Here is a 26511-nt window from a genome sequence, read left to right as displayed (position 1 = left end):
TTCGTGATTGTATTACTTTGACTCAATTTATTTATTACCTTGCTGGTTCAAGGTGCTTGCATGCATTCACTGTTATGTATACTACTGACTACTCCTTTCTTGCTTGGCTTCCTACTTGCAAATATCCTCTCTTGACGCAATGATGCCGCTTCGCTGGCTGGCTGGTTGACTATACATGATGCTAACGACACTGATGATATTGCATGGAATGTGTTTTCCTGTCTTCCATTTCCATTGTCTATTATGCATATGGCCACTGGGTGCAGCGCATCTTGGGGACCTGATGGTGTGGGAAACATGTTGCATTTCGCATTTAACTCATCTAGAGACACTACCTAAGCTAGAAGCTCGATCGTTCGAGACAAAATCATGGATAGGGAGAAGGGTAGGGGTCAAGAGAGGGTGAGAGAGAGATAAAAAACAAAAATAGACACTAGAGACGATTCATTATGTTTAACTTCTAAGTATCTTTGGATCATGAATCAACGTTATGTAACCCGAAATCGTGTCAAACAAATGTAAGTAAACCAGATAAGATAAGTTAGTAAGAAAAGAGTTTCCCCCTATGAATCCGCCATATTATACGCCAACAAAGGATCAATCATCGCCATATCATCAGCACTGGGTATCTTAGAAGAAGAAGAAGGAACATCGACATCAACATCTTGAATCATAGCATCAGCAAAGTTGCTGGGGAAGTCGCCGGGGTTATTTTCATTAGCTGTGGGGTCACCACCATTGCCCATCGTATATAGACTGGGTTTTGAATCCGCATGCAAGATATACGGTTCATACGGGGCGGAGGAGTCATCGTTATCGAACTCGAGTCCATAAATACCAAACATGTCGCCGGTCAAGGGCTCATTGCTATCCGCCAGTAGCGCGCGCTGCATGAACATATCGCGGATCTCGTCCTCGGTGCATCCGTGCTTACTGCCCATGTGAACCCACAGGTCGTAGTTCCGGTGGAACCGATGCGGACAACCTTCGATGAAGCAGGTGATCTGTCGGCCGGTTTCTTCGGCATAACCCTCGCCTGTGAGAGCGGCCAATGCGGACGGACCGGTTTGGTGAGAGTCCGGTGTCTTGTTTAGACCTAGACGCTGTCGGCGCTCGGCTTTGGCGTTGGGGAAGCCGAGATGTGCGGTGCGAATGTGCTCCTCCAGGGCGAGTTTACTTCCGTAGCGTTTTCCGCAGCCGTCGGCGCCTGTCCAGCCGACGACTCGCTTGGACATGGACAGGTCGGTCTCGCCGCAGACGAAGCGCTTCTCGCCTTGGTGGACGGTGCGGATGTGCACGGTTAGGTTGCCCTTTTTGGTGAAGCTGCTGTCGCAACCTGGTATGGTGCAGGGGAAGACTTTTCGCTCTTCTAGACTCACGTTGCCGTGGCTGACTTCCAGATGACGGCGGAGTTCTCGGGCTGTGGAACAGATCAGATTGCAATTGGGACATTGTGGGGGGTGGACGGTTCGGATGTGGGCTTGGAGAAGGGCGTAGGTCGGGAATGTTGATGTGGTGGGAGCGGGAGTCTCGGATGATGATGATGGGTTGGCTTGCTCGGCCTGCTGGGTACACTCCGTGCAGGTGAATCGTTTCTCGGTGTGGATGCGACTTTCATGAGCTCGAAGGTGTCCTGCGGTGTCAAATGCCATTGGACATTTCAGGCCGGTAGTAGGGTCGATGTGCGGGCAAGAGAAGGGTTTCTGTTTCAGATGCACGCTCATGATGTGTTTTTGGAGCGTCGAGTGTTTCCGGAAGGTCTCATCACAGGGTGGAAACTCTGTGCAGCGGTACTTGTCTCTGCCATCATGAGCAGCTATGTGTCGACGAAGCCGCGAGCCAGTTACGAAGCTCTTCCCACATCCGGGACGATCGCATACGTAGTCTCTGATTCCGGTATGGGCGCTTTTGATGTGATGGCTCAGATGCGATGCTCGAAGAAACGTCTTATCGCAATCGTCGTGGGTACATCGGAATAGTCGTTCATTGTTGTGAGAGCGCAGGTGTTCCTGTAGTCGTGCTGGACGGTTGAAGGCCTTCGTGCAACCGTCGAAAGGGCAGCGGTGAGTTTTCAGCTCCGAAGGATATCGAGCGGAAATTGTCGACATCGGAGTAGCTGGTGTCTCATGAAGACTACCGCTGGCGACACTGGAGTCATCCGAAAAGTCATACTCGGGATCCGAGTGTTTTTCTTCATATATTGGGTCTGGAGTATATGACAGACATTTAGTATCAGACGGAATCTAGACTCGGCCTCTGGGCATATCTTACCGACATCGTCCAGCGTTGTCCGGCTTTGTAACCGCTTCGCGTTGGGGAGATCCCCCGAGGCTTTTCGCTTCTGAGCCATAGCTCCGCGGCCCTCTAGACCATCCAAGCCTGATTAACGAGCACTGGATTGGCGACAGGAAGGAAAGAAAAATCAAGATGAAAGTGATGGCTGCACGACGACATCCAGAAATTTTGCCGAGGCGGTGAACAGCGGCACCCAAAGGAGTCTAGCGCCGGACGAGCGACAGGAACTTTTTCCGGATTCTGAGAGTCGCGACTTCGATTTCTTCACGAGGAAGAAAAGCCCGTCGCAACAGTTTATCGTCTCGTCCCCAACCCGGCCCGGTCGCGGTGCTGTCATTGTTTTCATTGCTGCCATATTCGATTGGTGTTTCGTCCCAATTTTGCCCTACTTAATCCGCCACCATGTCTGACTACGGAGATCACGACGCTGAGGAAACGTAAGAGACCGGCGCCCCATGAGAGCTTGCGCAGGCCAATGCTGCGCGTCTGCGTTGCCTGTCGATAGCTGTTATGCCTTCTAGGTGAAAGTTCCGATGTTCTGACTAGGATTGTTTCATAGTTACGACTACGAGCCGGAGCAGGAGTACGATGACAACGAGCCCGAAGATTTCTTAAACCCCGAGGATGTCGATGTCGCAGAAGGAGGCGCCGATGAATATGGCGAAGGCTCATATGCGCCTGCTGTCAACGGAAACCACATTGTCGCTTCAGGCGACCCGAATGCGGGGTATGCGGGCAAGGTCATGGAGCAGACGCGGGAGAAGAAGGTCCCGAACGACCAGCGCCAGACAACTCCATACATGACCAAGTACGAGCGCGCGCGTGTCCTGGGCACTCGGGCCCTGCAGATCAGGTTCGTCTCGGCAATCGATGCGGCATCAAAGATGGGTTGAGAAGCGCAATCGGATGCTGACCATGTCTCTAGTATGAACGCCCCGGTGCTCGTCGATCTCGAGGGCGAGACGGATCCTCTACAGATTGCTATCAAGGAGTTGAACCAGAAGAAGATCCCACTGATTGTGCGGAGATATCTTCCCGACGGATGGTAAGCGGGCCTCCTCCATGTGGCTTTGACAATTTGACGTATTCGATCTAATCACTATTTCTGTGATACAGGTACGAGGACTGGACTTGCGAAGAATTACTCTAGACGCGGAGATGACAGGTGGTTGTATTTTTTCCAAATGGCTTCTTGGTACTTTATTGTGTATGTGTTTGGTCTAAGGATCTTTCCCTCTGGGCAGCATAGCGTTTGGAGTTTCGGAGTAGGGTAGCGGGCCATACTGGCCTAGGCAGCCACTGGGACACTGGGAAGACAAAGAAAACTCAAAAGAATAACGCACTGCAGTCTATATATTAGTAAAATTCAAAAAAGTTTGATGTTGACATGCTTTGTGTGGCATATTATAGGCCTTTCTGTTTCCAATATACTGCTCTAAAGGCAATGGCGTCTTCACAATTGAGCTAGGCAGAGTGCTGCACAGAGGTGGTCTCGGATGTAGAACCAACATCGACGGGTCTGTTTTCATGTCCTGATATGGATGATGACCCCAATTTGGAGATGTATGAAGTAGCAGGCAAGGTACTTTGTGACTGGCACTGTTGCAGATGGATACTTTGGGGCTCTGATGCAACTGCAAGTATGGCGTCAACTCCTCACATGGCATTGTTCCCACATTCCCGATAGACAAGCGCGAGCATTCCTATTCTGAGATATGACATGCTCCAGATGCTTACGTCAAGCTGCGACGAGTCTGTAGTGAATGATGGCCTGTCCTCTATCTTTCCCAATCTTATTGACCACGTCAGAAACTCGTCTGACCCGTCAAGTGCTTCGACATCCTTCCTCTTAACACCTCCACAGAACACGTAGGAGTCATAACAGATATGTTGAGTTCAATGTGTTGCCCATGAATACTAGCGAAGAGTCATCAGTGAGTGGATCTAGGCGACACAAATGCCTCATTCGGAGTATAATTTGGACGAGTAGGATCAGTTGATAACTTGATTCATTGACTTTGCCGTACGGACTTCGGTCCGCGCTTCTCTGACCGCCAGTGTATAGACTGAAACAGCCGAGTCGGAGAGCACAAGTCGAACGTCGTGGCTTGTCTCGCATTGCCGAACTGCACGAAAAGCACTAATGCAAGATGACATGCCGTGATTGGCGGCATGTGGGCAGCCCATTATTGAGGGACACAACTTCTCTCTTCCGCTCAGTTTCAAGGCATGGATAGCCTGGTTTGAAACCTCCTCATACTTTGTCAAGTCGGTCAACCACCTTTTCTTGCACAATCACAGGCTTTAGTCTACGTATCAAGCAAATCAGCAAGTGTTCACCGATCCGTGGTTGCTCACCTTTCTTTCTGTCAGCCGATCTTCATCGGCGATGAGACCGTCTTGTTTCGGGATCCAGACTCGGAACGAAGACCGATATCTCCGAGGAATTTCAATCCCACATTTTCTGGCTTACGAATAAGCGCCTCGAGGGTCCCGAATTTAAGCATCCTTCTTATTGCTGTTAATACTTCTTGGTGGGTCGGTTCAGCGTGCAGTAGGCCCTGCTATTGCTATGTTCTCTGTCGCCAATTACACTGTTCGTGCTAGGAGGATCGGGCTCAAGATGGACGGACCGTTCCTTGACCCCTCAAGCCTGGACAATGTGATTCATTCTTGTGTCTCAAGAGTTCAAGCCAGCGTCGCATTCGCCAAGAATAAGTAGGTCAACGGACCAGGTACAGGATGGACTAGAAAGAAGTGATATGCAGTTCGGCCCCCGCCTGGATAAATCGGCACGCTGTCACCCTCCCAAACACACTAAAGTCCACTATCTGCAGTCATCCTCCAATCGTGCTTATGCAGAGCATACCTGCAATAACCGCAGTTGTGAAGCGCAGGGCGTGCCCTTCCCTTCCCCAATTATCCATGCTCGTGTTCTAACTTCTCCAACTTCTCCCCGACAACACATCAAAGACATGTTCCTGGGGAAAAGAATGGGCTCTGTGGCTCCGTCCCTCGGCAAGTGACTCCATCGCTTACCCGGAACCCGCTCATTGCTGGTCCAGTAGGCTCTCTTCCCACGATGGGGCATCAGCCAGAGCCTGGTTCCCTTGACTGTCTCCATTCCCACTCCCAGGGGATCAGTCAACATGAATGGCCACCGACGAGTGGATCCCCTTACTCAGTCTTGGTTGAGTCTGCTTTTCTAGCTCCCAAGCTTAGTCTTAGCCGGGGCTTGGAGGCACTACCTTAATAAATTTTTACTGTGTGCCGCTATGATTCATTTCTAATCACAGTATATAGTGTGAGCCTGACCTCCACCTGGGGTCGCCCTCCTCTCTGCTCCAAGTCCCCCGGTCCTGAGAAATATATCTTAAGTGGTGATTTATGCTCTCAGTGAGTGCTGTTTGGGCTGTGTTCACGTCGACTGCTACTAGGGTTATCTGATCCGCTGTCTGTTTCGCCCTCCAACCCTTACCTTTATCGTCCACTCCACCAGACGGTCCGTCTGATCGCTTATTATTGGGGTGGAAAATGGGGACCAATGCTGATTACGACGAGAAGGCTGTTGCGGGATCCCTTACTGCAAACAACAATGGCGACTGCCATGAACTTCCTACTCCGTCAGAGGAGAAACCCTCAGAGGAACCGTTATTCGATACCGGCTTTAAGTCATGGATCCAAGTGCTAGGCTCTTTCTTCCTTTTCTTCAACTCATGGTATGTGAGACCCTCTACTCTGGTACCATGTAGGTCATCAACTGACGAAGGATGACGGCCAGGGGTGTCATTAACACCTGGGGTGCTTTCCAAACGTATTATGAGCAGGACTTGTTGTCCGACATGTCATCGTCCAACATCGCCTGGATTGGCTCACTCCAAGCTTTCCTGCTCATGCTTTTTGGTGTGGTAACAGGACCTCTTTTTGACGCAGGCTACTTCCGTGCCCTGCTCACATTTGGAAGCATCATGCTCCCCTTTGGGTTGATGATGACCAGTCTTGCTACCAAGTTCTGGCAGCTGATCCTGGCCCAAGGTATCGTTATTGGTCTGTCTGCCGGATGTCTGTTCGTCCCATCCGTCGCCATTCTGCCTCAGTACTTCAAGAAGAGACGCGGTCTGGCCAACGGTCTTGCCGCTTCGGGCAGCAGTATCGGAGGTGTGATCTATCCGATCATGTTTGACCAGCTGCAGCACAAGGTCGGCTTTCCCTGGGCGACGAGAGCTATCGGCTTCCTCTGTTTCGGAACCTGCTGCATCTCATACAGCATCATGCGTATGCGCTTCCAGCCGACAGAGAAGCGCAAGCTGGTCCAGTTGGCTGCCTTCAAAGAGCCACATTTCGTGATGTTTTGCATTGGCATGTTCCTGGGTTTCCTTGGATTTTACAACTTCCTCTTCTATATCCAATCCTATGCCATCGATACCGGAATTGTCGGTTCCACCCTCGGATTTTACCTGCTTTCCATGCTGAATGCGGGGTCCACCGTTGGACGTATCTGTCCCAACTTCATCGCCGACCACACTGGTCCCTTGAACGTCCTCACTCCTGCAGCTACCGCTACCGCCATTCTCGCTTTCGCTTGGATCGGAGTCCACAATGCGCCAGGCATCATCGTCCTTTCCGTGCTGTATGGTCTCTGCTCCGGAGGTTTCGTGTCACTTCCGCCGGTCGTGATGGTGACTCTGACCAAGGACATCCGTGACCTGGGCACTCGTCTAGGCATGGTGTTCGCAATCACCTCTGTCGGACTGCTGATCGGTACACCTATCGGCGGAGCCATCTTGAGCAGCTCGGGCAGCTACCTGGGAGTGCAGCTCTTCACAGCCTGCTGTCTTATCACGTCTGCCTCTGTCTTTGCCGCGCTGAGATTCTCTCGCTCGAGTATGAGACTTATCGCGCGTGTGTGAGCGCGGCCTGACAACAAACACACCAACTCCTATTCCCACTTCAATCAACTACGCCGCGACTGCATCAACTCACCTCTATGAGAACCGATACCTTAATACCTGATGACCCAAAAGAGTTGCATATTCCATCCAAGCATTTGCATTTGCATCATGCATTATGGGAGAACCGGTGTTTTTTTTTGGGATGATAAAAGTTTGATCTTTTGATTACGATAGATAGGATTCAAGACTAGATTAGAACATATTGCTTAATGTATTACGATTCAGATTGATCGAGTAAAAATAATGCACAGCATGGATACCATCTCAAGCCTTGTTTTAATGACTTTAAGTCTCATAAGAATTCTATTCAAGCCATCCCTAGTCCACTCAGCATGCATAGCACGACATGGCATGACACGTCCGTTCATCCACCCAGAACAGAAATAATAGTAATGGAAACGCCCAAACACCAAATGCTCGAAACCAACCAACCGACAAACCACTTTTATCTTATGCTATTCACCATCCTTTGCTGCCATCCTCACACCATCATATGTATATATACCTAGACCCGTCCGATCCATTCCTCATCATCACCCCCCCCCCCCCCCCCGAACGAAGCGTCCTACGAAACATGAATCGGATCCACCAAGAACTCCTCCCCATTCTCCCGAATATGCTGGAGCTTCTTATCGCGACTGCATGGCTTGCGCATATCAAAGGCATCTTCACCTGAATCCGAGAAGCCTGTTGGATCGTCGCTGTAGTAGTTTACTACTCGGCGGAAGACGGAGTATCTGCGTGGAACACCCCTATCAGCATCATCATATTCCTTTTTGCGGGGAACCGAGTGAAACCACAAAGACTCGGACAGGTAAAGCGAGAAAGTAAAAGTAGAAAAAAAGGGTATAAACTCACCCCATGCCCTTATACATCCCCACGGCAACTTTATTCCCCGCTCGCACATAGAGATCGACAAACCAGGCATCGTTGATATCGGAGCCCTGTTCCAGACGTTCGGTGAGACGACGCGCGTGGCCGAGACGGCGCCATGCGGGCGCAACGGTTAAAACGGTAATGTGGCCGTGCCAGGGCGTGTAGTGTTCGGAATGGCGCATCGAGGCGGGTTGTTCTTCGAGCTTGCCCATGACTGATGACGCGCATTAGTTGTGATTACTACTACTCGAAGGATGGTGGGAAAGAAACTCACTGTAACCTACGATGCCTTCCTGGCGATCTTGAACGCTGCTAAAGAGGGACGGCCATCGCATGAGGTAATTGAGGTAGAATCCGAGGTCGTAGTTTTCGGTCAATGGGTCGAGGTTGGTGAGGTTGAGGGACAGGAGGTCCGTTGGGGACATGCGCCGGATGGAGCTCATTGTTGTTGTGTGTGTTTATTCCTTGGGGGGAAGGGTTGAGCGGTGGTTCTCAAGAAGATAGTCTGATAGATGGAGGGGAAAGATGAAGCAATTTGGGGAGTTGATCGGCGAGTCAATCGGGGCTTGGGCGGTCACGGGGAGGAGATCTTTTTGAGGGTCGGGCTTCTTTCTCCCTCTCCTTCTGTGCCCCCCTCATTAGTTATATTATTATTGCTGTTCTTCTCTCCTTCTCTCTCTCTCTCTTTCTCTCTCCGGCTCATTCTCTATTTTATTTCGATATCCTTCGTTCTCGGGATAGCCGGTCTCGACTTCTTCGTTCCTTTGCCCTTTTCCCTCTTTCTCTCCCGTCCTTTACGACTGGCTGCGTGGAAAAGCATCCTGGTGATGCGGTCGGCGATCCACCATTGACTTCCGTTCCCCTGTTCGTTATTTACTTCGCGGCAGCCACTTACGATTTGCAAAGAATCTACAACAAACAACCCCTGTTTCCCTTGTTTAGACCGTCGAAGGTTTCCACGTCAAACTATCTCCTTGACCCTCCAACGCCTACACCGCATCCCCGTCTTTCTTTCTCTTCCCCTCCTTTAATCCTGCAACATGCCGTCCATCCCACCTCCCCTGACTATATCTCACCGCCATACTCGGAGTCGCTCCTCCAACATCGACATCGACCCCATTTCTCCTGGTACCTACGCTCCCAACGGCTTTTCTTACCGGTCGCCTCGGTCGCCTCATACGCCTCGTTCATCCATCCCCTCTTCTCCGGTGGACGTCCGCCCTCACCACACTCAATCATTCAATGGCTCCCATAGAATGTCGGGCGACTTCGGCGGTGCTGCCAACGAAGGCGGCGGACTAGGAAACTTGGCCGATGAGCTCGCGGATGCATGGGAGGAGGAAGAAGGTGGTTACGGATACACGTCGGGCCAGGATGCCGGGGCCCCTGACGCACAGTATGTGGATCGCAGTGACGATGAAGATGCATACCACCGCATGGGCACCGGGGCCCGCACACCCTCATCAGGCTACTCGTCGGAACGGAATTCTTCTCTGCAGCCTCCGAAGCCCAAGACCCGTAATGGTGCCCATCGACACCGGCGGCACGAGTCGCAATATGATGGCTCCGATTATGGAAACGATTCGGATTTCGAGGAAGCGGATATGCCGCCTAGCCTAGAGATGCAGATGGCGGAGATCGAGAGCCTGGCTCGTCGCGGACTAGAGAACAATGGCAGTGAGAATGACTTTGTGATTCAACGGGCGGTGGAAGCTCTCCGGGATCTTGGCGGGCAGAGTGGAATTGAAAACAACGCCATGAGGTAGGTGGATCTGTTGTTGTCTGTGACTTGGCAGGCTGTCCTGTCTGCTCGGAATTATAGCTGGCTAACACGACCTTTGAAACCTAGACTCATCACTGCACACTCGTCCATCACCTCACATCTTACCCATCAGACGCGGGCACTTCAGACCCTCACCCACCCTCTCCTATTCTCGCCATTCCCGCTCCTTTCCTCAGATGCTATAGATGCGCTTATTCCTCTCATCGACGAAGAACTCCTGCCTAACCTCCCTTATCCTTTCCCGGAACAGCCACGTCACTCCTCAAGACCCACTACCCCCTCCCAGTCACCGGCCCTGAACCCTCTTGTCTCCCTACAGACCCTTGTGTCGCAGACATCCGACATCACCCTGTCGCTCCGGGGCCTGAGCGATACGCTGTATGAGTCGCGCCAGCTTACGTCCACGGCATCGCGACGACTCCGGTCTGCTCGCGAACTTGTAGCCGACCTCCGCCGTGAGGAAGAAGGTGTCGAGGAGGGGACCCGGTGGATCGAACGAGGTGACTGGGACCGTCGACTCCGGGATCGCGAAGCCGGCCGAGTCTGCGGAGACGTAGTCAGTGGCTTCGAGGCGGTGTGCGGTGAATGGCGAGAGAAGCTCTTCGGGGCAGCCGCTGGAGCCGAAGTGGCTGCTGCTTGAGATGATGACTATTTCCTAAAGGTAGAGGGGGAGGGATAATGGATATAGACAAGGACGGATGCTACCAGTTTCTTCTTCTTTTCACGGGATAAATCTCTTTTTTGTCTTCTCTTTTTTTGCCCTTGACATCCCAGACATATTGTCTCGAGTACTACTGCCAGAGATAGCGGCCATACCCCCTTTTGCAATTTCCTTTCTAGTATATAGATTATTCATCTGGGTTCGTCCATCCATCCATCCAACTGGTCATTTTCACCGACCTACATATTTCACAATTGCTATGCATTCATTCCACCCAATTCAAGCAAAGTATGACCTTCTTCAATTTGTCCTGTCAGAATCTCTCACCGATATCCAAATATCTATGACCCACACATTCAAAACCTCCAACTGAAATTTCCAATTCAACACCATAGAACCAAATACATTATTCAATGCATAGACCACTTCCCTGGTTCTAACTCAATACATGATATCAGATTATAATCATTAGAAATTGATCTCACAGAATAACTGATACATCCATTACTCTTCACTTTTTTTTTATTCCCTTTCTCATACTCTATCTAGTCTCGGTACTAACTATTAGCCCAGTATAAATAACCAAAACCAAAACCAAACTAGTTAGTCGCTTGAGAAAATCTGTCACAGGTACAGTTTCACCAAATGTATGGGTCTGTTTCAGGTATTGTATTGGTGAAAACAAGACAGATACCAAGGTATGTAGTAGGTAGCATCCACCTTCCCTATCTACTTACTCACTCACCTTTCATAAGAAGGAAAAAAGAGTCTGTAGTCGGTCATATCGAATGAGGAAGAAGGAGGGAGAGGCGAGGGACCGGGAATAAGAATATAATTACTACAAGACAATAGTAAATCGAAATTGACTTCCAAGTTGGTACTTCATTTTCTCCTTTCCAATGGGATGATCTAAAGAAGACGGATGGATTGTTTGGGGTCTTTTATGGAGGGGGGAGGGGGTAAGTTGAAATAAGTGATACCGGTGGTTTCATGCTCATCATATCTATCTATCTTGTACTTGAGTATTAAGTGATGTCTACAACTCAGGTATAAAGTGGATGAACGAAAGAAAATACTATGCATTTGGTAAAAACACCATGAGATCGGGTAATGTAAGAAAAAATCAATCAATCAATTGACATGGCATGCCCAGAAAAAGAAAAATTAAATCAAGCAGTTGGCGGTTGGGGGGAGGCAAAGAGCTTTAACTACAACCTCATGGTGTGAAGAACCCCCGATATCTATCTCTCTCTCTCACCTCGCAAAGGTTCATACCTCATCAACTAAAAGAACTAAAAGACGTAGTAGAAACAGTATGGAGGTAGAAGAAAAAAGAAGAATCGTACCGGGTTTGAGGCTAAGGAAGGAGACAAAAAGGTACTATGCGAACATGAAGATGGGGAGGCGGGGCGGAAAAGTATTTGTAAGGTGGATGAGAGTTGTGTGTTTATACAACACAAGGATGAAAGAGAGAGAGAAAAAAGAGAAAAGAGGAAGGTTTGACTCAAATCACACGCCCTTTCATCAAACATCCAAAGAACTTTTTCATGTCATCATGCGATTTACTGGCCACCCTGCTGCTGCTTCCATCTGGGCACCCACTTGCCAGCGGCAGGCTTGGACTCCTCGGTCTTGTCGGAGCTGGAGCCGGGGGTCTGCGTGCGGGAGGGGGGCTGGGAAGAGCCGGCCTCACGCATGGCACGGGGAACGTAGCGCTCCGTGGAAGGAGCAGGGGCAGCACGCTCAGGAGCAGCAGGGGTAGCACTGGCACCCGAGCGCAGGTGAGGAGGTACGTAGCCTCTGCGCACGGGAGCGGGCTCCTCGCGGGCAGGCTCGGGAGCAGCACGCTCAGGAGCAGCAGCAGGAGCGCCACCAGCAGCCTCCTTGGCAGCCTGGCGCTCTCTCCAGCTGGGACCACCACCAGTGCGAGGAGCCAGGTTGAGACGAGGAGCAATGCGTTCCGTGGGAGCAGCACGTTCAGGAGCAGGGGCAGCCTCGGGCTCAGCACCACCAGCCCGGCGAGCGGCACGGCGAGCTTCGGCTTCCTCTTCACGCTGCTTCTGCTTGGCAGCAAGTTCATCGAGTCTCCTGTAAGGCGGGTTAGCAACTAGTGGTCTTTGACGAATTGGGCGACAGGGAGTTCTGATGGGGGATACTGACTTTCTCTCTTCCTCACGCTTGGCCTTCTCCTCAGCCAGGACACGGCGGCGCTCCTCCTCCTTGGCGGTTCTCTCCTCCTCCTCGCGACGGACGCGCTCCTCCTCTTCCTTGCGGCGGCGCTCTTCCTCCTCACGCTCGGCGCGCTCACGGCGTCTGCGCTCCTGGACCTCCTTGATACGCTGCTTCTTCTTGGCCTCGAAGTCGCGCTCAGCAGCCTTGCGGCGCTTCTCGAACTCCTCGTGGCGCTTCTCGGACACCTCCTTGCGGAAGCTGTTGAACTGGGGCACCAGGCGGCTAAGACGGTGCTTGAGGGCAACGGCCTCCTTGTGCTTGTCCTCAGCCTCCTTGAGGGCCTCGGCCTTGGTGGCCTCGTAGATCTCCATGTCGCGCTGCTTCTGCTTCTCGTAGTCCTCGGGGATGTGCTTCAGTTCCTCACGACGGAAGGCACGCTCCAGGTGGTCAATGCGCTTGGCGGTGGTGCGGATGCGGTCGTTGAGCTCGTTCTTCTCCTTCTCCAGCTGAGCCAGCTTCATGGCACGGAGGCGGTTGGCATCGAGCTCGTTCAGGTCAAGCTCGCTGATGTCAATGCCCTTGACGCCAGTCTTGAGCTCCTCCAGCTGCTTCTTCAGCTCCTGCTGGCGGATGCGGTCCTGCTCATCCTTGATGCGCTTCTTCTCACGCTCGCGGTGCTCATCCAACAGACGCTGCTTCTCGGCTTCCTGAAGCTGCTGGGTGCGGATGCGCTTGCGAGTCTCCTCCTCGCGCTGCTTGCGCTGCAGAGCATCGGTGGCGGCCTCCTTCTTCTTCTCGATGATGACGCGGCGAGCCAGAGTCTCCTCGTGCTCCTTGGCGGCACCAGCCTGGGCGCGGGCAAGGGCGGCACGCTTGGCCTGCAGGCGGGCCTCGTTGTACGAGGGGTCGACGTACATGCAGGTCACATGCAGGGTCTTGGCCAGGCGAGTGAGCTGCAGGCGGGCAATCTCAGCGGGGGTGTTCTGCAGGCGCTGGACGGAGCCAACCTCGCTCTCGGCGGAGCCAGCGGCGCTGCCGGGGTGCAGAGCCTTGGCGGAGGAGAAGACGTCGGTGTCGAAGGTGAGGACACCAGAGATGTGGTCGACACGGATGGCGAGGTCGCCCTTCTTGCAGCCGTTCATGATGAACTTCTCGATCATGGAGGGAGTGATCTGGAAGGGGTCGGGGAACTGAGCCAGCTCGTAGACGAACTTGAGCTCGACAGACTCGTAGACCTGAGACAGCTGCTGGAAGAGACGGGTCAGGATGACCTGCTGCAGAGGCAGGACGTACTTCTCCATCTCGGGGTCGGCACCGATCTGCTTGAGGATGGGGGTGATCTTCTTGCAGATGGACAGGGGGTGGAAGTCCACCTCGAGGATGTTGTAGAGGTCACGGATCTCGGGGCGGGCGCGCTTGAGCAGGCCCTTGTTGAGGGCATCCTTGAACAGCACCGCACGAGTGGGGGGAGAGGCCATACCCAACAGGTTGGTGAGACGGGTGTTCTTGTTCTTGCGGACCTCATCCACATCGACCAGGGCACCGCGGGAGCGGGAAGTGCTGATGACGGGGATGGAGAGGGCGGACAGCAGGACGAAAGAGGCGGCCTTGGTCATATCGGCCTCGGTGACGGAGGGGTTCTCCTTCTTGGTACCCTGGCCAGCAGCCAGAGTGGCGGCGGACTGGCGGAGAAGGTTGTAGTAACGGCTGAAGGCAGCGGCGTGGAAGAGGTAGTTCTCGCTGACCAGGAAGATACGGGCCAGCTTCTCGTAGTAGTTGGCCATCATGACGTTCTTGGCGGGACGCTTGCTGAGGCTGAGAAGGGTGTGGATGTCCTCAATGCTGCGGAAGGCCTCCTGCCACAGCTCCAGCTCGACGGCAACGTTCAGCTGCTGGAAACGGGTGTCCAGGTGGCGCTGGAGGGTATCCGGGTCGCTGAGGTTGATGGCGTGCATCTGAGCGGAGTACTTGGCGGCATTCTGGACGTGGTTACGGAGCAGCTCGCACAGACGGCGGAACTCGGTCTTGCGGGTGTACTTGAGACAGAACTGGAAGGCCTGCAGGGCGGTGGTCTGGTACATGACCTCAAGGCGGGCATTGTTCTTGAGGATTTCGAGCACGGTGCGGTAGGTCTCCCAGAGGAACTTGAGCCAAGGAGTGACAACAGCACGGTCCGTGCGGTCGCGGGACTGCTCACCGGAGACGGTGGCGAGCAGGATGGTCTCGGGGGTCTCGATGGCTTCCAGATCCTCAACGTTGGAGGAAGGGGCAGCGGACTCGAGAGAAGACTGGATCTCATCGGCCTTGGCCTGAGCCTCGGTGACCTTCTTCTCGGCGAGTTCGATGAACTTCTTGAGAACAACCTATACCGGTGAAAGATTAGATGCTGCGGTTGAGGGAGGGATGTAGTGTATGAAAGGGAAAAGGAAAAAAAATCCTCCTACCTCGATCGTTCCGACGTTGGTGTTCTGGGCGATGTTCTTGTACTGGTAGAGACCATCCTTGGCGGCCTTGCCCTTGCGAAGATCAACACACAGCTCGACGAAGAGGAGCATCACCGGCTCCAGAGAGGCGATGGGGCTGCTGCGCGTCCGCTTGGAGGTGACATGTTCGTGAAGGACGTTGAGGGCGGCGGGGGCCTGACCCACGGCGATGAGTTCCTGAGCCCTCTGCGGACAAGATACCGGTCAGCATGAATTTTTCCATCACGACATGTTTCCTTTCCCATCCCACGACATAACATTCCGACGATATATTCGAATAGTATTCGGGACAAGTAACCGGACTGGCGTACCTTGAGGACATTTTCAGGCTTGATGTGAGGCGGAGGCGGCATGGTGGGCGACGATAGCGGCTGGGATAAGCGATCACAATATGGTGGATGAAGACGACGATGCTATCCTTCGACTGGGAGGAGGTCGAAAGGGAAGAAAAGGCACGTCGGATCGCACAACGACAGGCGGGCAGCAGGGAGTCGAGGGCGTAAGGAGGAGCCTGAAGATAGAAAGGCTGCCACGCGACGGTCGGCGAGAAAGACCCAGACAAGAGAACGTCAGGCAGTCAATCTTGTTGAGAAAGACAAGGGCAACTCTCTCTCTCTCTTCTCGCTCTCTGACTCTCTCGTTGTGCGAACCGCGAAAATTCCGGCCGCCGGCGTTCCCACTTTGGGTTAAGCGATGCGGGTCACGTGCTTATCCCCGTGTTTATGGCTTGGGATTGCAGGGAATTGTCCCCATGGGAATGATTCATTTTACATCATACAGTCATTTCTTCTCCATTCATTCCATTGAAGACATACCTTTATTCTGCCAAAACTTCCCCAATTTGGGAGTGGCTGTTCTGCTCAGCCAATCTCTCGGGGAGCCATTCTCCATTCCTCCCTCCTCTGCCGGGTGGATTGTTGTTTGGCCCGTTTGAGACGAGACGATCACTTGCAGTGAAATAAGAACATGTTGTCATGAACGCGTCCAAGCTTCTAAACCATGGACTAGTGTGTCTAGATGGAAAATAAAATATACGATTGACAGGGTTTGCGACAGCAAACAAGAGTGTTGCTGCCACTGCTGCTGATGATGAAGGGGGCGGGAGTACTCGGTATAATTAGTAGCTAGCTAGTATGGGGGTGGGAAGAGGAGACGAGAGAGGGCAACAGTGCTCAGGGATGAACTGATTGGATAGGATGGGGATCAAGCAGTGATCCATCCACGTGAGGCTGATGAGCCTCCTCCAGAAATAATCAATGCTACAACCAACAAACAATTCAATTCATGGAAACTATATCTATAATAAGAATTAGAATAGCAAAAGAAGGGCTTCTGCATGAGGGAGGGTGCAACCTGACGCAAAACGGAAAAACGCCTGCTAGACAGCCTTTTTTTTGTGCTGACTGCATCCGAGCTATCCAGTCGAACTAAATCGACTAAACTGAACTAGTTAAGTTGACCAGCTTCTTCTCCTCTCTCTCAGGGGGAGGGAAAGAAGAATTATGGATTCCAGTGGGAAATGAACGGATTGCCCCTGCGACTCACAGACCACTTCTTCTCTCTCTCCCCGATTATACTGCTGCTACTGCCAGTAATTATTCTGCTAACTAAACTCAACTAATACCGTCCAAGACTAAAGTTCCCATTATTCCCTCTCTTTTTCCCTCTCTCCTCTCCCCCCTCTTTTTTCCCTTTTTTTCCCTTTTTCCTCCTTCTGGTCCAGCAGTAGTCGTTCGCTTTCCTTTTTGCCCAGCAAATCCTCCTGGTTCTTCCTGCTCTCCCTAATTCTATTCTTCTTCCTCTTCTTCTTCTTTTCTACTCCTTCGTCTGATTCTTACTCACGTTCAATATATCGTGAAGTCGAGTTCAGCCTCTCCTCCTCCCCCCTCCCCCCTTCCATTCATTCTTTAGAAATCAATTCCTCGGAGGAACCCCCCTCTTTCTCTGCTTCCCCCGGTCGCTGTTCCCACTTACATTCCCTCTTCCCTCCCTCCCTCATAATCGTCTCCATCCTCCCCCCCAAAGTTCCTCCTCATCCTCCTCCCACCTCTTCCTCCCTCCCTCCCTTTTCGCGTCCGCCCGCCGTTCCCGCCCGGCTTTGCTTTTCCCCTTACTTTCCTGCCGGCTCGACGCGCAAAAAAAAGAACCTTAAGCTTGAGCCGCCCGACCGATCCTGCTGAATCCACCATCTTCCATCCAACACATCACATTGCTTCCTCTCCACCTCCACCTCCAGGCACATCCACCCCCAACGTCTCTTCCACTTCCGCTGCAACTGCTGCCGCCGCCCGATCTCATCGTCGCGCTTACGTCTCCAACTTGATTCGATTAACTTCCCGGGTTTCGCACGTTTCGCCCCCGCTCCAACCGTCGTCAAAATGCCTGCCTACGAGCTCCGATCGGGTGGTGATGTCAAGAACAAGAAGCAGAGTGTGGCCGATCTCAAGTACCGTCGTTTGACTGAGCTCAATGCTCGCTTGAAGGAGGACCTCGACCGGCCTCGTGTCAAGGTGTCCGAGGCTGCTCTGTCGTAAGTTTCCCCCGGCTGTCGTGCTCCGCCCCCCGTCCAGCCACCGCGTGATACTCACCCCATCGCGTTTTATCCAGGTTGATCAACTACTGCAACAACACGCGCGATTTCATGGTACCATCCGTATGGGGTCAGGTATGCGACATTCTTTCTCCACTTGCTTCGGGTTGTGCAGCAATGACAGCAGGTTACTGACGGTCGCGCAGGTCGACAAGCGTGAGGACCCATACGCCCCTCAGCAGCAGGGAGGATGCTGCACGGTCATGTAATGGTCTCATGACATTTCCACGTCTTTTGATTCGGACGGACTGAGGGTCGCCGTCAGTCCGTCGGCGCTTTTATATCCCCTCTTGCGATGACAATTACCTTTTCTCACCACTTCTTTTTTTTAACTTCTCGACCCTTTCTTTTTCTTCCTATATCTAATTCTCTGTCACCATACCTTGGACCTATGGACAGCCCATCCGCCCTGTTGCTCCGAATGGTGAGCATTGTCAGCGACAAACAGAAAAGAGAGACCACGGAGAAGCGGATGCGAGGCTCTGGCCCTCGAGGGAGCGCGCTGGACCTGCATGAACTGGGAGGGACTGAGCGGTCGCACCATTGGACCAGTTCATGATCTGATTTTCACCTTGAAACGCGACACACGGCTCCCCGTGGGCTTCCAGTTACACCTTTTTTCTCTTTTTTTCTCATTTTGTGTTGGGCGTGAGAGTGTGCTCGACAGGAGTCATTTCCCTTCTAGTGATTTTATTGGACATCTTTCCTTTGTGTTAGCAGTGATATTGGAAACGGGATGGGGAAAACAAAATCGGACGCCCGGTTTGTAGTATAGATGGGCTAGTTAATATAGTTGAAGCAACTGCTCATACCTACACAGTATTTCAGATAAGCAGCGAAGTAGTGAAGAAAAAGGCAGATCACAGAATGGATCATATGCAACGACCCGGACTTCGGAGAATACTTTTTAAGATTAATTGACACCTGCACTGGCCGTACATTAGACAGACAGGGCTAGGTTATTAGCTTAATTCTAGTCGTATACTACATGAACAATAATAATAGTAGTCAAGTTAACTAGTCAAGTTAAAACCCACAACCACCCACCCGCTGACATCATCCAATCATCCCCTCCAACTTAGCTAACTACTAACTACGGAGTACTCTTCACACAATTACCTACCCGTTCCCTCTTTCACCACCATCCACCTACCCTCACCACCAAAGATACAAAATATAAAGAAAAGAAACGAAAAGAAAAATGACCTCCCCCCTCCCACCCCTCACCCAACCCACCACATCCGCCAAACCCCAAGGAACAAACAACATGCACAACCACCTCCCCCGCATCACCATCAAATACTGCACCCAATGTAAATGGTTACTGCGCGCTGCATACGTAAGTCACCCATCCCATACCCTCATTCCCTAACTTCTATACATCATGCATACATACATACATACATATATTCTCTACACATACACATACTCCTAATACAACTAAACTAACCATTCAACCAAAACTAATACATTGATAAATGGGAACAGTTCGCCCAAGAACTCCTCTCCACATTCAGCACCCAACTCGGCGAAGTAGCTCTCGTTCCTGCCACGGGAGGTGTGTTTACTGTTACGATGTATCACTCTTCTACTTCTACATCTACGGGCACAGCACAAGGTGAAGTGGTAGCAGCAACAGGTAATGGTGATGAGGAGGAAGATATCACCGAGATTATTCTCTGGGATAGGAAGACGAATGGGGGGTTTCCTGGTATGTGATATCCTTTCTCTTCCATTTCTTTTCACCCTTTGGTTTATGGGTGTAGAGATAGAATGGGATGATGATTACTAATTAGCTTGTTGGCTTTATGTAGAAGTCAAAGTGTTGAAAAGTCTGGTGAGGAATGTCGTCGATCCCAGTAGGGATTTGGGACATACGGATCGGGCCTTGAGGGCTGCGAATGTGCCGGTGCAGAGTCAGGAAGGGGGTGAGATGAAGGTTGTGGGGAAGAGTGAGGAACAGGGTTCTACTGCTGCTGCTGCTACGAAAGGTGACAAGTGTGAGGAGTGTCAGTGATCATCTACTCAACAATAGAATCATCATGTAAATGCAAACAAGCATATGTGCTCAAGTCCATTTAAAAAGGAATAAACCCATACAAAATATCAAGTACAGTCCTGCCTGAGCCACCTCCAGAACGCCAGTCCACGCCCCGTCTCTAGTTGCCCCGTCCTGCCCGCCTCTGTATGGTGACAAATGAAAATGAAATGGTCAATGTGTAAAGTGGATAATGTGAGGTGAAAGAAGAGAAAAAGATCGGAAGAAGAGGAAGAAAAAAAAAAAAAAAAAAAAAAAAAAAGTATCGAAGAAGTAAATGTGCCATGCCGGCCAGACCAGCGCAATGTCTGGCTGAGCATCATCGTCAAAAGCTCAGATATAGCTATATCCACCGAGCCGGTCGTCAAATCATGCAATTCCATCATAAAATCCAGAGTCGTCACCAGAATGTTTCCCATTCATATGTGCCCATGTAATCCCAACCCTCGTTTTGCTCACTCGCGAAAATCCAACCCGCCAGGAACACCGTGAATCATCCCAAACGAGAAAACAAGAGAAAACTGAAATCCAATCAACTTTCCGGGCCATCACGTCTCCCCGCTCAGCTCGTGCTGATGCGAGTGATGTGTGCGCCGCTTCCAGAACGCCAACCGCAGTCGGCTTCGTCGCTTCGGCAGCTTGCGCGGTGGTGCGTGCTCCTTGGACCCGTGCTCGTCCCACCGGGGCCCACGCCCATCGTTTTTCATGCTTCCAGTCGTCGTCGTCGATTGTGCCGAGCTGCTCGTCCCATTCCCCACCGGCGACGTCACCTTAACAGCATCGTAATTGTGCGGATCGGAAGCCCGGCGAGTGCTCGGGTATGCAGCGCTGACCTGTGGGTGATTCGATGTGGCTGGTCGCGTGTACGCCCGGTCCCATTCGCCGTCACTCCGACTGATGCTTTCGCGGGGGAAGCCCTTGTCATCGCTGTCCACACTGAGGAAACTAGTGGCATTCGTAGACGGAGAGATCGGTGTCATGTTGTTGCTGTAGGTGCTGACGCTGTGCGTGCGAGTGCAACTGTTCCGCTGTGAGTTCGAGGGCCCCGATGTGCGTCCCGACGAGGCTGTATTCGCGTGCTGGCGTCGACCACTAGGTGGCCCATGCCGCGAGCTACTCGGTCTCCCTTCCACAGAGCTGTTACGAGCACTGGAGCGACCCGACGTGTCGCCGTTGCCTGCAGCAGAGCCATTGGCAAACAGGACAGCCGCCAGAACGGTGGGATCACTCGAAGCACGAATTGCGTCGGAGCAACCGTCCATATTGTCGCTCAGACGAGCAGAAGGCGTGTTGGCCTGCCCCTCAGGGATGACCCCAGAAGATCTGCGAGAGGCGGCCTCATCTGGCGACGGCATCGAACACCCGGTGATGTCCATAGACGGGCCCGGCGTGTCCGGCGAAACAACAGGACTAATAGTGTTCTCATTATAGTCGCTGGGCGCATCGTCCGAGCCCAGCGGGGTAGGAGCGGTACCAAAGTAATCATCTGGGGTTGACCGCCGACTCGCAGGTTCACTGGTCGGAAGGGCTGGTTTGATGGGGTTTTTCGGACTATTGATGGCTAGCGGCGCGTGGAGGCCCCTCAAACTTGGGATGGGACTCTGAGTGCGGGGCGACACCAAGTCGTCCGGACGAAGATCAGTCTGCAAGGTTTGCCGATTCTTCTCCATGTCGGCGAGGAAATGCCATTTCGACTGGTTGCTGCGGATGTGCTCGACCGTGAACTTCAAGTCGGGCAGAATGTCAGACACGCCCTCGAACAGCGGCAAAGCGAAAATCGACATGAATCCAATCTGGCCGGTGGCGAGCTTGTAAATATTCCCTAATTCCGGTGGGCCGCCGAATAGTGCAGTCTCCATCCCAACCTCCTTCTCCATCTCGCCCTGATTGGCGAATTCCTCCTGCAGGATCTGGGTCCACTTCTCCGCAACATCCCACGGGCGCGCCACGTTACTGATATCAGCGCATTTGATCAGCAGCCCACACAGCAGTGTCTTATAAAGCTCCAAGTCTTGGGGCTTCCACCCATCCACAGTCCGGTTGTTTTCGTGGAACTTCTCCTGGAGCGACCCCAGCCGTTCCATGAATTTCTGGTGCACTCCCATGTCCGTGGCGAGGATAGAGCTGATCAGAAGCTTGCGAAGTTGCCGATCCTTGAATGCAGTCGGCCAGTAGCGACGCAGGATCTGGGAGAAGGCAGCACAGTGGAATGCCTCCAAGACTGAATTGTCGTTGTATAGCTGTGCCAGCGGGGCATTCAGCTTGACCAGGAAGAAGTTGTTCACGCCAGGGTGGCCGACGTCGTGGCCAATGGCGGAGATCAAAAGGGTAAGGGTATCGAACGGAGTGAGGAGCGATGCGATCGGACATTTGTCGTCGACCGTCGGGCTATTAGGCCCATAGGGGGGAAGAGCGCCGATGTGCAACAGGAAGCAGAAGACCGATTGCAACACATCGATCGCGTGTCGGAAGTTATGGTAGAGGACAAATGAATTATATGAGGCGCGACAAGCGAGAAGAAACGTTCGGAGTTCACCTAGAAAAGGGAGTCCCGTCGTCAGTTGGCCTACACTAAACCAATATATGCGGCAATTTACTTACCTGGTGTCAGCTGCCACTGCTCCAGTTCCGGGTACTGCAGAGCATGCTGCAGCATTTCAAATGCAGCCAAGACCAATTCGTCGTCCGAAAATCCATGGGCGGTAAAACCCCATTGTGCAATGTGTTCTCTTACAAAATCCGCGCGGTCCGGACGAACGTCCAGTTCCCGGTCCTGGAACTCCTCAATAACCTCTTCGGGATTGCAGATGCCTCGCATGAGCTTGGAGACCATGGCTTCTCGAAGATACGCATAGGGCTCCTCGTCATTGACGCCCACCCACGAGTGTTTCCGCAGTTTCTTTCGGGAGAGGAAGCGCGACTGTTCCCGGAGAGCCGTTTTACGAGTCCGGTACGCCTGGACAACCAGAGCTTGAGCTCTACAGCTATCCAACGGGGTTACTAACACGTCCACGGCACCAGCATCCAGGCACTTGGAGATATGCTGAGGATCAGGGAAAGACGGAATACGGGGTTGGTCGGCCGGGGAGGCGCTAGTGGGGTCGGCGAAGGGTGGGCGCAGAACAGCGACCGGAACGATCACGTTGGGGCCATCTTGAACCTGGATGTCCGCGGACAACCCTGACAGCAACTTCAGGTCGTACGCCCCTTCCCATTGTGAGGTGAAGGTAAAACCGCGACGCAGGGACGCCGGCGACGGAGGCGATACATCGGGCCACGAACCACGGCTCGCTCGGCGGCGCTGCAGAGCGGCCTCCTCGCCGTGTATATCAATGTCGAAGAAAACGAAGATAGGTGTGCAGCGACTCTGAGCCCCGTCGCTTATCTCTGCTAATTTGTTTGCGATAGCGGTGCCGACCTGACAGAGGTAGATGCGTTTACAAACTCCTAACAGAACTTGAACGTCGGCCGACAATGATTCCGGTTCCTCGATTATTCCCGAATCCGACTCCGCGCCTGCCGGTGCCTCCGGAGTACCTTGATACACCCAGCGTTCTGATCGGACACGGTGGTCGATATAGATTGCAGAGCATTCGATGCCATCCATGGTGTCGGTTGGATTTGAAACACCCATCATCTAGGGGGGTCTCCACTCCGGAATGTCAAGTCTCAGGACAATAACAGATATGAGAGGAGAATATATAGCAGCCTAGCCGGTCCGAACTCGGGTTCATATGGTTGATGGATATAGTAGTACAGGTGGTGTGGGAGGGTCGAGAAATCTCAAGGAGGAACGAACGGCCGGTACACGGTACAAAGAGGGGCGAAGGAGCGTTGAGAAAGTCGAAGTGAAAAAGGAGAGACTTGCGATCGGTGACGTTATACAGTTGGGTTCTGAATTGGTTACTAGACTGGGTCAGCGAGGTTCAGAGACTGGACGCAACGGTCTGCAGAATATGCGAGCGCCGACAGGAGCAGGCGACAAGAAGAGAAAGAAGAGTGTGCAGCGACCAGCGAAGCAGATGAGCGACGGCGACAAGCCGCCGTCGAGGGGGGTGCGCGCAGTTGAACAATGAGTTTGTTGGCTGCAGCTGTCCAGCAGGAGAATGAGCGATAATCCTTCGTCCCTGTGGGGGGGGTGAAAGGAATGATGGTAACGTGCAGGACCAGCCAAAACCCATTCTGAGACAACCGGGTTCTTTTGCACCGGCACCGCATGCACGCCTCCAGACGGCGGTTGGCTGCGATCGCCACACCTGCATACACAGGCAGTTGCCCACGCAAACACACAGGGTTGTTTCACTCACAGGTGTGGAAGAGAGTCGACAGAGGGAAGAAGGAAATTTAAAAGGCGAAGAGAATGGTAGGAATTCGGTCAATGGTGAGAGAGGTGGGAGTGGTAGTAGTGGTGGTGTGTAGTGGTGAAGGTGGTTGTGGTGGTGGTGGTGGTGAGTAGTCAGTTCGTCACCCACGGGGGGGAGGAAGATGGCGCCCGAGTGAAATCGACCCAACGGGGGAAGACAGAGAGATCGCGACACATGCGAGAATTCGGCTAGATGAAAGCGACGAAATTCGCGACCCAGAAAGAACCAAAGACTTAGGGCGTCATGGTGGGCCACCGTGAAGACCAGACGGAGAAAAGATGACACGAGACTTTGAGGAAAGAAGAAGGGTGGAGAGGGAAAAGAAGATCGATCGGGAGGAGAGGGCGAAGGGGCCGCACGGGTGGGCGAAGGTTGGCTTGGGTGGATGGTTCGACCGGGTCGGGTCTGGGCTGGGATGTGGGTTGTGGCAGAGTAAAAAAAAAAAAAAGAATAAGAGTCGATGGATTAGGTAAAAGTAAAAAGGGTAAAAAATCAATGATAAATATATAAAATAAAATAAAAGATATTTTAAGGGATCTGTAATTTTTAGTCCCCAGTGAACCACTTCTCGGAAATCGAGGGAGGGGGGGAGGAGAAAAACGGGGAATAAAATATGAAATCAGTAGATCGTGGTGGTGGTGGTCGTGGGGAAATCAAGGGGAAAAGGGACCCAAGGGTCAGAGAGTGAGAGAGTTGGAGATAAGAGAGGATGTCAAGAGAGGAGACACGGATGATGTCAAAGGAACAGTGGATGAAGTGGAAAGCTTTTTTTTTTTTTTTTTGAGTTATGTAAGAAAGAGTTTAGAAATGATAAGAAAAGGGTGAAAAGGAAAAAGAGAGAGAGGGAGAAAGAGAGACAAGAGAACGAAGGAGAGAGTTGAGAGAATGACTCGGGGTGGTAAGTAAGTGGTGGTGGTGCTGGTGGTGAGGAACCGAGCAGGAAGGAAAGAAGACCGAGAGGGAAGAGAAAGAAGAGAGAGGGAGAGGAAGAGGAAGAAAGAAGGAAGACCTTAGAGACTAGAGGGAAAAGAGGTTCGTGGACAATGCGGGCAGAAGATGGAGAATTGGAATCACTAGCAGAATTCCCCAGATAAACCCAAGATGAAGTCTTGATTGACAGTCAAGATGAAGAAAGACCAGACACACTTTTTGACTGACAGGCTATTGACATGACATTTCTTCAATTACTCACTATAAATTAACTAACTAGTAGTTAATAACCACAAGTAAGCAGAGAGTTTCTTCGACAGCAACTTAACCACCACAAGCTCAACAAGGTTCGTACTTCCTGCTGCTGGGGATTCCTGCGGATTCTGCCAGTCTTCCAGAAGCTCTGCGGCACGGCAGGCTTGCGTCGTCGTCGTCAGATCCAATTGAAGGCTGTGGGTGGGTATCCGTATGGTAATGTGATTACAGATCCGATACACACAAACACACACACACACATACACACAGGTCAACCAACAACAAGTAACAATAACAACAATCACCAAACTGACCAAACAGCCTCGACTCTGCCACTCAGCCTATCTGTCTGAGTGTCTGAGTGTCTGTCTGTCTCCTCCGACTTCGTTCCCCTCGAGGGTTTCAGGTTTCCGATAGGATGGGGACGATCTGACCATGCAATCGACTCCTCCGACTAGTGACGGGCGTGCCTCGGAGCTGAACAGATTAATCCCGGGTTAGATACTTACTTTGTTACTAGAGTCGAGTCTTGACCTGAGTCAAGTCTAAGCTAGATAGGTACGATCGGCTGTGTGTTCCTCCCCACTTCCCTGCTCTTTCTCTCGCTCGCTCGCTCGCTCTCTTTCTTGGTGGTGCATCTGGACTCCTCGTTTGTTGCCTGTATTCGGCTGACCGATGTAAGGAATTCGACTAGAACCTCGATGGAAGTTGCCAGGATGCAGATTCATTGCAGGAGTGTGTGACTTACCATTGCACCACCCAGGGATTTCCACCTTCATTACACAACCTAACGAGGACAATAAAAAAATTAGAATAAAGTAATAAAAATAGTATTCATTCAGGCATTATTATGCCCGATGATTATTATAATAATGATAATACTAATAATAAAAACTCTTATGATTACTATGATTCAATTGCCCTGAACGAAGAAACCACAAGAACCAGTGGAGAGATTAAGGACACAGGATACGTAAACCCCCCCTCAGTTGCTGCCCGTCCAGAACCAAAGAAGAAAAGAACCACAAATGACAATACAGGGAAAAGAAAAAGAACATGAAAAAAAGGAAAAACAAGCAGGCAACCCGAAAAGAGATAGAGTGAGCGGAGAG

At 51.9% G+C, this 26511-nt stretch overlaps 11 protein-coding genes across 11 annotated transcripts; 6 read left to right on the top strand and 5 right to left on the bottom strand.

The window, feature by feature from the left end:
* Positions 1–319: 319 nt before the first annotated feature.
* Positions 320–2404, bottom strand: BO88DRAFT_373938 (C2H2-type zinc finger protein). Its single transcript, XM_025704290.1, has 2 exons — positions 2272–2404; positions 320–2206 (listed from the first exon to the last, which is right to left on the bottom strand). The coding sequence occupies exons 1-2, from the start codon at positions 2348–2350 to the stop codon at positions 564–566; spliced, it is 1722 nt and encodes a 573-aa protein (XP_025558384.1). The 5' UTR covers positions 2351–2404; the 3' UTR covers positions 320–563.
* A 244-nt stretch (positions 2405–2648) lies between these two features.
* Positions 2649–3703, top strand: BO88DRAFT_408239 (DNA-directed RNA polymerase core subunit RPO26). Its single transcript, XM_025707661.1, has 4 exons — positions 2649–2732; positions 2855–3148; positions 3221–3340; positions 3412–3703. The coding sequence occupies exons 1-4, from the start codon at positions 2698–2700 to the stop codon at positions 3443–3445; spliced, it is 483 nt and encodes a 160-aa protein (XP_025558383.1). The 5' UTR covers positions 2649–2697; the 3' UTR covers positions 3446–3703.
* A 2126-nt stretch (positions 3704–5829) lies between these two features.
* Positions 5830–7205, top strand: BO88DRAFT_419194 (MCT family MFS transporter; the record flags this gene model as incomplete). The annotated part of the gene is made up of 2 exons (XM_025708380.1): positions 5830–6014; positions 6077–7205. 2 exons carry the CDS (start codon positions 5830–5832, stop codon positions 7203–7205), a joined length of 1314 nt encoding a protein of 437 aa, XP_025558382.1.
* Positions 7206–7797: 592 nt separating this feature from the next.
* Positions 7798–8687, bottom strand: BO88DRAFT_408236 (peptide alpha-N-acetyltransferase complex B subunit NAT3). The gene is made up of 3 exons (XM_025707660.1): positions 8398–8687; positions 8106–8337; positions 7798–7984 (listed from the first exon to the last, which is right to left on the bottom strand). The coding sequence occupies exons 1-3, from the start codon at positions 8564–8566 to the stop codon at positions 7813–7815; spliced, it is 573 nt and encodes a 190-aa protein (XP_025558381.1). The 5' UTR covers positions 8567–8687; the 3' UTR covers positions 7798–7812.
* A 77-nt stretch (positions 8688–8764) lies between these two features.
* BO88DRAFT_408235 (uncharacterized protein) lies at positions 8765–10913 on the top strand. The gene is made up of 2 exons (XM_025707659.1): positions 8765–9885; positions 9973–10913. Exons 1-2 carry the CDS (start codon positions 9164–9166, stop codon positions 10544–10546), a joined length of 1296 nt encoding a protein of 431 aa, XP_025558380.1. The 5' UTR covers positions 8765–9163; the 3' UTR covers positions 10547–10913.
* Positions 10914–11889: 976 nt separating this feature from the next.
* tif32 (putative eukaryotic translation initiation factor 3 subunit EifCa) lies at positions 11890–15852 on the bottom strand. Its single transcript, XM_025701567.1, has 3 exons — positions 15534–15852; positions 15184–15408; positions 11890–15102 (listed from the first exon to the last, which is right to left on the bottom strand). Exons 1-3 carry the CDS (start codon positions 15573–15575, stop codon positions 12130–12132), a joined length of 3240 nt encoding a protein of 1079 aa, XP_025558379.1. The 5' UTR covers positions 15576–15852; the 3' UTR covers positions 11890–12129.
* Positions 15427–16496, top strand: BO88DRAFT_156543 (uncharacterized protein). The gene has a single exon (XM_025701568.1). It carries the CDS (start codon positions 15614–15616, stop codon positions 16154–16156), a length of 543 nt encoding a protein of 180 aa, XP_025558378.1. The 5' UTR covers positions 15427–15613; the 3' UTR covers positions 16157–16496.
* A 1104-nt stretch (positions 16497–17600) lies between these two features.
* On the top strand, positions 17601–18021 carry BO88DRAFT_429348 (guanine nucleotide-binding protein subunit gamma; the record flags this gene model as incomplete). The annotated part of the gene is made up of 3 exons (XM_025709143.1): positions 17601–17752; positions 17830–17887; positions 17959–18021. 3 exons carry the CDS (start codon positions 17601–17603, stop codon positions 18019–18021), a joined length of 273 nt encoding a protein of 90 aa, XP_025558377.1.
* Positions 18022–18946: 925 nt separating this feature from the next.
* Positions 18947–19847, top strand: BO88DRAFT_408231 (SelT/SelW/SelH family protein). The gene is made up of 3 exons (XM_025707658.1): positions 18947–19151; positions 19301–19523; positions 19627–19847. The coding sequence occupies exons 1-3, from the start codon at positions 19014–19016 to the stop codon at positions 19827–19829; spliced, it is 564 nt and encodes a 187-aa protein (XP_025558376.1). The 5' UTR covers positions 18947–19013; the 3' UTR covers positions 19830–19847.
* A 551-nt stretch (positions 19848–20398) lies between these two features.
* pdeB (3',5'-cyclic-nucleotide phosphodiesterase PDE2) lies at positions 20399–23484 on the bottom strand (the record flags this gene model as incomplete). The annotated part of the gene is made up of 2 exons (XM_025703499.1): positions 20399–22386; positions 22452–23484. The coding sequence occupies 2 exons, from the start codon at positions 23482–23484 to the stop codon at positions 20399–20401; spliced, it is 3021 nt and encodes a 1006-aa protein (XP_025558375.1).
* Positions 23485–23632: 148 nt separating this feature from the next.
* On the bottom strand, positions 23633–24302 carry BO88DRAFT_156428 (uncharacterized protein). Its single transcript, XM_025701566.1, has one exon. It carries the CDS (start codon positions 24110–24112, stop codon positions 23777–23779), a length of 336 nt encoding a protein of 111 aa, XP_025558374.1. The 5' UTR covers positions 24113–24302; the 3' UTR covers positions 23633–23776.
* Between the last annotated feature and the right edge of the window lie 2209 nt (positions 24303–26511).

This window comes from Aspergillus vadensis (assembly GCF_003184925.1).
Source record: "Aspergillus vadensis CBS 113365 unplaced genomic scaffold BO88scaffold_29, whole genome shotgun sequence".
NCBI lineage: Eukaryota > Fungi > Ascomycota > Eurotiomycetes > Eurotiales > Aspergillaceae > Aspergillus > Aspergillus vadensis.
This window is presented reverse-complemented; position numbering and strand designations above follow the sequence as displayed.